Source organism: Bombus impatiens, unplaced genomic scaffold (assembly GCF_000188095.3).
Source record: "Bombus impatiens unplaced genomic scaffold, BIMP_2.2 scf_0761, whole genome shotgun sequence".
Classification (NCBI taxonomy): domain Eukaryota; kingdom Metazoa; phylum Arthropoda; class Insecta; order Hymenoptera; family Apidae; genus Bombus; species Bombus impatiens.
In genome coordinates, this window is record NT_177180.1 from 191,066 (window position 1) to 201,451 (window position 10,386).

Below are 10,386 nucleotides of genomic sequence, written 5' to 3' on the forward strand. Positions count from 1 at the left end.
GGTTGGAGTGAATTGTGATTTATGTTAATTCAGTGTGTGTTACATTGTGATTGCTGAATTCATAATAAAGTTTAATTAAAACAAACTTAATAGTTGTGTTACGACTCAGCTATTTTATTTCATCAATCAACCCTTAAATTTACGTGACAGTATCGTCGGTAAAACTCACTTATTCTGTATCCTCGGAATAGTCGACGTATCTTCACCGGTCTCTACCCTTGTAACAGTCGCGTACTTAACGTATCGTTGTAACTAAGTCTTACATAACGTGGTTGGAGTGAATTGTGATTTATGTTAATTCAGTGTGTGTTACATTGTGATTGCTGAATTTATAATAAAGTTCAATTAAAACAAAATTAGTAGTTGTATTACGACTCAACTATTTTTATTTTATCTCCCAACCCTCAACGCGACGATGGGCTTTCAGTTATAAGGTCGAGGGACGACGAAGAAAAGAATCCGTTTGGTTTCGAACAAAAGATTCATTGTGCCCCGAGCTGCGAAGTGCCAAAGGTTTAGCGTCATAGCGAAGCAAACGCAATTCCAGATACGTGATTATTAACTCTCGATTGTTAATCGTTGATCGTTAATCGTTGACCGTTGCGTAGTTTGATAAACCTCTCTTGTTGAACATCGAGAGAATTTCTTGCGAACTGTTGAAATACAACGATATCAATCGCATGCGGATAAGGTAATTGATCGTACGGATTCTTCCCTTCGTTGCCCAGCGTGCGTTCGTGAGATGCACCACGGCGGCTAGCACGTGCATGCTCTTTCGAAAATTCACCGGAAGAAGCGTGAGGATATGGATGATGGAACATTCTAGATGGGCACGTCGAGAAGCTACTAGAAGGTTCTGTGCCACATGTGACGCCACGCGGACACCCACACAGGTCGCACTCATTACTGCATAGAGAGTGGGGCTCTAAACCTTCTCAAGGGCCATGGGTCACTGAGCCAGTCAGTCTGTGAATAACTAGCCAACTGTCTACATTCCAGAACGCACATTTATAATTCTTGTAATAATTGTTTAATAAATATCACATTATATTATTTCAACGCGAACATTGTGTCTTCCACAGATTATTAATCTTAATTCCAAGATTAAATTCTAACACGGACACCTTCACCAGCCGTCTCGTATTATTCTAAACGCTACTTGAAATTTCGAAGCCCTACACGTACCATATCCGCCGTACAACCAAATTTCAACAAAATATAATCCATCGATTATCGTTGAACGAACACAGCTATGGTATAAGACACGACTATGGAATAAAAGTAAAGCAACAAAATAGAAACTTCGCCGTCGCCTATATCGATACCTGTTTATAGTATCGTAGTATCAAAGAGGAGGAGCCTGTGGGGGGTATCGGGCGAATTATAAACAAGGGGTCGCGGAACATGTGCGTGGTGGGGCTGTGACAAAGGACACGAGACTAAGACAAAGGACAAGAGGTTGCTAAGGGACAAAAACGAATTAACAGTCGGTGTGAGTCGAGAAGACAGAGAGTGTGCCAGAGAGTATTGTTAGTGTCACACGCTCGAGAAGACCAGTAATTAGCTCAGAAACAGTAATTAGCATAGGCTAAACATCCTGCGTGCCACAGTCGTCGAAACAATGACCAAATAGTAACGGAATGCGTAAAATCTCTGATATACACCTGTAACATCAACCACATCTGGATCCACATCAGAGACCAGAGGTCGCACACCGAGGGCAGGATGGCAACCAAATGTCTACACATCCTTGCTACGAATATTCTCAAGGACCCACCATAAATCTTGGCATTTTCATGGTTAAGATCCTTCAGACCAAAAACAAGCATCTTCTATTTCGAGTGTTCTTTACATTTTTGTCTACTACCGGAAGATACGGGAAAGTTAGTTTTCTCACGTTCGGTATCTTCCTTTAGCAACTTTCTCTCAAGGACGGTTAGCACCCTTCCTCACCCAGCAACCTAGAAAATCAGCCAATTGACGGCGAAGTCTATTTCCCTCGCTCTCCTAATGAAAACTTGTCCTTAAGAAATCGGCTCTTTTCGTGCCCTTAGACCCACCCATCGCTAGCCACAACATCGTCACTAAACTTTACCGATTTTCCATCTTCCCAACAGTTGACGTCTCCTCACCGGGTTTCTACCCTTAGATCAGTCGCCTACTTAATTTATACGAAGTTGTCAGAGTAAAGCGTAATTTACACGTGTCGATTCAGTGTATACTCAATTGTGACTATCAAGCGCGTAATGAAGTGTAATAAAAAGAAAGTTAATAATCGTGTTTCGGTTCAACCTTCTTGCTTCTTTATAATCTGAATTGTGACTTGAGATTTTACGTGACACACCAGACGACAACCCCTCCAGAGGAACTAAATCTCAGTAAAAGAAACCCTCCAAAATAAGCGCTCGTCCCAGTCTCTCGTAACACTTTCAATCATTCTGTTGTAACACTTTGAACCGTCACTCTGTTGGATTCGCATAATAAATTCTATTATCGTATACAAAGTTCAATTTCTTCACCTTATTCGTGAAACGTTCGAACTACGACGCGAGATCACCGGTGGTTGGTTTCTTCGTTTCTTGTGTCTCCTACGTGACACCAGCGTTGTCGAGAGAGCGTTGGATCCGTGGCGACGAGAGTTGCAAACGAACTATCTAGTTGTCTTAATTATAATACGTTATTGTGATTAGTTGACGTTAAACAACCATCGTCTCCTGTTTAATCTACATCTGTTTAATCCATTTATCGTAAATAAACTAATTGTAGCATAAGATCCTACGGTATTACAACTTACGTCCATCGTTTCGAACCTCCCACGATACGACACCTACCGCGTACCGAACTTTCGAAGAAATATAAATGTTAAATTATGTAATATAAATGTTAGGAAACAATACATCGCGACCTTAAGATACCTACAGTTAAAGAAGAAATATCGAAATTCAGTAACAGATATAATTATAAGAATTAACAACAACCAAAACCCATTAGTTACTCAATTACAAAGTAAATTACTCGACACGACGAGTCAGATCCGCAGACTAAAGAGACATTACCCTTTAGATCGAAGCATTAGATTCAACTAGAACCAAACATACTGTAAACTCTTATAATGCAAGTTACGGTACCACGCCAAAATAATTTACTTATAATTCTTGTCGAAGTGGTCACCACTTCTAAAAAAACTCTACGTCTGATCTTTTTACTTTTCTCAAGCACCGAAGCAGACGATACAGACGATAGACTGAGACGAAGGCAGACCATAGACGGTAGACAGGCGACGATGGTGTAACGTCGATTCACATCGGAGATCAGGTCACACACCGCGAACAGGATGGCGCCCGGATATCTGCACATTCTTGGCGCGTACCCTCGATAGTCCTAAGTACCCACCGGGGTCTTGGAATTTTCATAGTTAAGGTCCTTCGGACCGAGCGAGTATCTCTTGTCTTAAGTTTCCTTTTACGTTTATCGTTTACTATGGGTTAACACGGAAAGTTAGTTTCTCCTCGCGTCTGGTATGTTCCGTTGGCAACTTTCTCGCGAGGGCGGCTAAAACCCTTCCTGGTCCACCAATCGTCCTATTATCCAATCGGAGACGGTGTCTACTGCTCTCGCTTCCTTAACCAAAATTTTCATCGACAAATCCGATAGTCCCGTGTCCTTGGACACACCCACCCCTAGCTTTCCTCAGACACAGTATCGTCGGTAAAACTTCACTTATTCTGTATCCTTAGAATAGTCAACATATCTATATCGGTCTCTGCCCTTATAAGTCGCGTACTTAACGTATCGTTGTAACTAAGTCTTACATAACGTGGTTGCAGTGAATTGTGATTTATGTTAATTCAGTGTGTGTTACATTGTGATTGCTGAATTCATAACAAAGTTTAATTAAAACAAAGTTAATAGTTGTGTTACGACTCAGCTATTTCATTTCATCGACCAACCCTTAAATTTACGTGACAGTATCGTCGGTAAAACTCCCTTATTCTGTATCCTCAGAATAGTCGACGTATCTTCACCGGTCTCTACCCTTAGAACAGTCGCGTACTTAACGTATCGTTGTAACTAAGTCTTACATAACGTGGTTGCAGTGAATTGTGATTTATGTTAATTCAGTGTGTGTTACATTTTGATTGCCGAATTCATAGTAAAGTTTAATGAAAACAAAATTAATAGTTGTGTTACGACTCAGCTATTTCATTTCATCGACCAACCCTTAAATTTACGTGACAGTATCGTCGGTAAAACTCACTTATTCTGTATCCTCAGAATAGTCAACGTATCTTTACTGGTCTCTACCCTTGTAACAGTCGCGTACTTAACGTATCGTTGTAACTAAGTCTTACATAACGTGGTTGCAGTGAATTGTGATTTATGTTAATTCAGTGTGTGTTACATTGTGATTGCTGAATTTATAATAAAGTTCAATTAAAACAAAATTAGTAGTTGTATTACGACTCAACTATTTTTATTTTATCTCCCAACCCTCAACGCGACGATGGGCTTTCAGTTATAAGGTAACACCGCTAGCGTGCGGATCGGCACCAGCTCAAATTATATTCCTACTAGTACTTACACTTCTGTGTTACAATTTATTCACGCGTTTCTCTGTTCATACATCTAACAACATCGACGATTTTCAATGAGAGTCGATCGTAAAAAGTCTACCAAATAAAAAAGAAAGAATTATAATCCTAAATTATACCTGATTATCGTTCTCGTCGGCTCGATCGGTGTTCCCTTCGTCGTCGTCCTGTTTCTCTTCCTTCTCCTCGTTCTCCTCCGCGACTCGTTCACCGTCCCTTTTCGTCACCAATTCCATAGGTCCGTAGGGCGGCCCTGCAGAGGTCAACGGCAACGGCACCATATCCGGTCGGTGGAGTCCGCTCAGGGCGAACGCGGCCCTCGGCAGCAACTGTGTCGCGCTTGATGGTAGAATCGGGTGCCTTCGGGCGAGACGCGGGTCACCCCAAAGTTCACCCGCGGCGTGAAAACTCCAGATCCCATATTCCATCTGCAAGCACCGATTATTAACGCGTTAACCGGTGCGACCGATTTCTCCAGCACCTCGGTATTTATCGCCACGAGACAAATAGGTCCAGTGATCCTCGATCGTTTTACTCGACGTTACGTGGCAACCGCGTGGCGAAGGAACAGCGGACTCGCGAAAGCGTTCGAACGCTCGTCACAGAAATCTATTTATCGATGTATGGCACGCGCGTTATACGAACATTTTCGTTGGACGACGTTGGTTCACGAAGATACTAAAATATCGAAAGAAATCGGGCAACGCGGGTAGAAGTTGCAAGACGATTGTTGCAAACGTACGCTTGGCGAACACGTAGCACGCAAACAGTGTTCTTAATCAAACGTGTAACTAAAGATAGACTCGCTAAATAACGTGGCTTATCGATATGGCGAACAGTGAACTAAACTCCAGCATCGTGGTATTTGTACTATTCTTACGAAGCGTGTATTTCCAATAAATATCTTTCTACAGTGTGTCTTTAGAAATATCTCCTCTGTTCTCTTACGTTTCTAAATTTCTATCAAACTTGATTTATCGAAACGTAATCCCGATCGTCGCGTCTCGTTACGGAGCTAATGAGATTCCGAAATCTTTTACACGCGTAAGAAGCTTGTAAAGGTATCGCGATACTTTCTTTGTACGCCCCGTACAAAGCCCCGTATCGTAGCGTACTTGTTAACCAGATCAACGAACACTTGGCCACGGTATCCTACTTTTGCCCCGCAACCTCTTCGATATCGTGATACCAAATCGAGGTACAAAGGATTTTAAATAACACCACGAATCGGTTGATTCGATCACGCTGGATAGACTATTTTGAAACTTCCGCCGATAGTCGATTAAGGGGAGTTTGAAATAGACACGGATAATGGAAAAGACGATATTCATTTTTGTTTGCTTCCCGCTACCTATGCACACTGTCTATGCAACGTTCTCGCTAGTCGAAATCAGAGCCGGCTGAACGATAGATGACATTACCCGAAATAGAATTAGATTCTTTAATAAAATATAAAGTCTCGCGGTAGCTCGATAATTTAGGCATCGTTCGAAATATCCCAAGGACGAAATTTATTTGAACTCGTCGGAACAATCGATCGTATAAATTTCTCGGTTAACCGAATCTCGATGTATAAATCGTGGTGATTAGAAATCGAAAAGCAGAGGAAAGCGAATTTTTGAAGTTTGTCTCGAAATTTCCTATCGTTTGTACGTCATCTTCTTGTAATGGACGAACTCGAGAACGTAAGTAATTTGTTTTCCGAGAATCGAATATTAACGACGCGCTTACGCAGGTGAGAGATTCAGGTAAAAGACGGAGTTGATCGATTTAACTTCCCAGAGGCTCGCGCACTAATAGAAATTTACGGTCAAAGTACTCGATTGCTTACGAGTGGAACATTTTTCATGTACGCGATTCTACGTATCGCGTGTAACGTTTTCAAATTTCATTTCTTCTCTAACGAGATAAGACTGTCGAGATTACGTCCCTGGCCCTCGAAACAAATCCGGAAACCTTTACGGAAGATATTTATTGTGAACGTATATTTAATTAAAAAAAAACGTATAGTATGCATTGTGAATGCCACCTTAAAGATATACAGGGTGGTTGGTAACTGATGGTACAAGCGGAAAGGGGGTGATTCTACGCGAAAAAAGAAGTCGAAAATATAGAATAAAAATTTTTTTTTCATTTTTATGTTATTTTATTTTATGTTACGTTATAACGTACAGCGCGCGTACCGAGCGAAAATTCAAAGTCGATTTTCTCGAAAACAAGGCCTCGAACGAAAAATGTTTATTCTACGTTTTCGACTTCTTTTTTCGCGTAGAATTACCTCCTTTCCGCTTGTACCACCAGTTACCAACCACCCTGTATAATAAATGTGGCAGATAGTGGAGAACTATGAACGCAATGGATGGAATCGATTAATCGAAACGTACCAAATATCCTACAACTGCTACGTAAAATTCTAGATTCGTGTGAAACGTTATCGCGCGAGAGAAATTTGAAAAACTTTCGTATTACGTATAGACGCAGCGAACTGGTGAAAGATTTTTGGAAACGAGTTTACTCGAACGATTTCGCCGGCTGATGTACACGTTTGATCGATCCGATGTATCGTGTTGGCAACCGAGTGATTGCGGGTTTTGTCATTACCATCTAATGCCAAAATCCGCAGTCACTTAGTTGCCAACCGAATATCTACCGGAAGACAGTTTATCGAAATATTCTTCGTAGCGTAATTGTAAGGTAAGAAATTCGCGAAAGACAAGTAAAAGAGAACCGTGGGACGAAGAAGAACGAGAGCAAACGGGCAGAGAAATGGAGACAACACAGGAAGATATCGATAGCCGATGGGAACAACTCGAAGCTACGCACAATGGTATCGTAATTATCGCGCGCATATTAATACGTTTGCTTTCGCGTGTCGTGCCTTCGACGTGATACTTAATAAATTAACGAAGATAATATTCATCCGCGGAGGGAACGAGCTTTTGAACGAATCGGGACAAAGTGGAGTATGGGGATTACGATAAATTTTCGTAATGAGATACGCGGAAACGCTTGCAATTTCAGAATTCGTCTGTGAAACGGGACAAGCGTCAAAGTTAAAGATGAAATTGCGTTCGACCGTGCGCAACGTGAAAATTCAGCTGAAAAAAATATGAAAGATCGCCAAACGAAAACGAAAGATCCTGCCGGTTTGAAACCGTTGCTACGTGTTTCTTTGATTTCGTTTACGATTAATCGTTAATTAAGCGGAATTGTTCATCGCGCGATGTTTAACTTGCTATTTATCCGCGTAGTCCGTCTTTAATTTTTATCTGAAAATGTTTGAAAAAAAAAAAAAAAGAGAAAAACGAAAGAACGACGGAGGAAAAGAGAAGAAAAGGTAAACGAAACGAACTCGAGCATAGGAGTTTGAATGGGATAGCCTGAAGCGCGCCACTTAATTGCAGCGCATTTTGTAATGTTTAATAAATAGATCCGGCGATGGACGAGTTCAAAACTCATTATTTGCGAAAGTTGGTGCACGCGTTCGTCGCTACGCGAAAACCGTGCAGGGGAAACAGTAATCATTTTAATGACCGTTCCGGTTTAAAAATTTCCAAAACAACCGGCGGACTTCTGATTACGTCGGTGCTTCGTCTATCCCCTCTCGTCGTTCGTCCATCGAGCGAATTCGCGTAAAAATAACGCGACAAATATCTCCGTTAATAAGTCGATCGATCGGCTCCTCTCTCGCACTTGGATATGCCAGCAAGACGATTTTATACGTTCGAATTAATAATTGCTCGCTGACATCGAACGTAACATAACGAAACACGGAACGCTTAATGGGGGGTGAACGGTATTTTGAAAATACGAGAAGGAAGGAAGAATTAAAGAAATAACGTGAAAATATCCTTTGCAGATGGGGTTATTTGTTAAACAATTTATCGATTCGCCGTGCGCGCGTCAGGCTGCTTCGACGAACGTAACGAACGTAGCGAAACGAGGAAATATATTATTTGTCGCCGTCATTTGCGGTATTCCGCGCATTATCTCATAAATCAAGTAGTAATAATGCAAACAAATATTTTATTCAGCCAACATCTATTGAATTTCCGCTTCTTTTCACGGATAATGTTTCCAGAATAATTTTCCAACCGGAATCGCGTCACACGACTGACATAAATACGAATTTCGCGACAAAAGAGGAGAATTAAAAAGTTGTATTGTTATTCGAAACGATCGTACGCGAGATTCTTGAATAGTTAACGCGATAGTATTGTAGGCTTTTCCGACGTAATTTGCTGGAACGAGCGCGTTAGTTTGCAGCGTAAAATGACGACACCATGATGGTCCACGTGAAATTGGTCGGATTTAAAAGCAAAGAGAATCTCGACGAACAAACTGGAAAACGTGGTGAAGAATAATAATAATGATTATTATTATTATTATTATTATTATTTCGGTTAACAAATTTTTGCCACGGAGAGTATTTAATAAAGACGCGAGACGAATTAAGCAAATAAATTCGAGTGGAAAGCTGTCTCGTCGGAAATATTCAAAGAATTTGATTGGAAAAATATTTGGCTCGGCGAAGGAAAGCTAACGCAAAGTACGATACTGCAATCTTGTGTATCGCGACATTAAGTCGTGGAAATCGGTGTAACTTCTCCGAACGGTAGATCTACACTGCGCGTACCGAACGATTGAAATTGCGTTTCAGTTAGAAAAAGAAGTCCTTTACGATCGGCTCGCCCGATCTACGCTATCATTTACGTAACAGAAAAACAAAACGAGAAGCTCGAAGATAAAACTTTGTTAAACAGCAACTAAACTGGAACAAAATCCTAGCGAGAAACGCGGAGACATCGGGACGCTAAGTAAAAATCGTTGATATCGAAAATCAAAAACATCGCCATCGTTTCGAACGTTAGTGTCAATTGCTAATATCGATCGTGTCATAAAAATAATACACATCATGCAAATGTAACTTTTAGCATAACATCGATCTTACACTAATAACAAGTAGAAAAAGAAAAGGAAAAACGAGAAACAAACAACATATAACAATAACAATAATAATAATAATAATAATAATAAGACGAAGAAGAAGAAGAAGAAGAAGAAGAAAGAATTGTCCAAACGAACTAGAAAAGACGATTTTGCTGAGTCTCGAGCAAACAAGCTGATTAAACTGACAAGGAAACGAATGAACATCCTGGAAGCTACGTGTGTATATACGGAATATCCAACATCGAGCAACGGGTAAAAAGAAAAATTTGAAAAAAGATCAACCAATGAAGCATAATGAAAGATTCCTTCTTACGGATGCCCGTCCGGTGGCCTACCGCGATTCAGGCCGATCGTCATTACGGTAAATCATCGCCCGGGCACGCTTCACCCCGAGCTTTTCTATTACTATGTGTACGAAGAAGCACAGCCGATCCTTGGAGGTTTACCGGTCGACCGGAAGTTACGCAGTACCGGCGGTACACGAGTGTAACGTGCACGCGGACTCTCCCTCACGAGGCACGGACGGGGTACGGAGAAATACGTCCGGATACGTGCTGCCGCAGAACGAACTCGCGAGATTCCTGACCATTGGACCGACCCTCGTGCATGCATACTTTAGCATAACGTTCTCTATACAATATCCAGAAAGAGGGACGAGGGAGGGAACGAGAGGGAAAGAGAACGGGAGTGGGACGAAGGGAGAAGCCAAAGAGATAGAGAGAGACATACGTACAGAGCTACCCCGATCTCCCTCCCCCTGCCTCTCTTCTTCGTCGTCCTACCTCTCGTTGACCCCTTCCCATTGCCCTCGCGAATCGATTTGTTATTGTTTTTGTGTCTGCGG

General features: G+C 41.5%; 1 protein-coding gene across 8 annotated transcripts in view; it reads right to left on the bottom strand.

Annotated features, from left to right (window-relative positions):
- Window positions 1-10,386, bottom strand: part of LOC100742915 (GDNF-inducible zinc finger protein 1-like) — a 23,629-nt gene that overhangs the window by 10,609 nt on the left and 2,634 nt on the right. For 3 of the 8 annotated variants that reach the window (XM_033323035.1, XM_033323034.1, XM_003492519.4), the window contains exon 2: window positions 4,712-5,020. In XM_033323035.1, the coding sequence (XP_033178926.1) occupies window positions 4,712-5,020 (309 nt within the window). Of the gene's footprint in view, window positions 1-4,711; window positions 5,021-6,976; window positions 6,999-9,855; window positions 10,243-10,275; window positions 10,381-10,386 lie in introns of those variants that run through there. The other 5 variants (XM_033323036.1, XM_024370387.2, XM_033323038.1 and 2 more) reach the window with 5 other exon arrangements.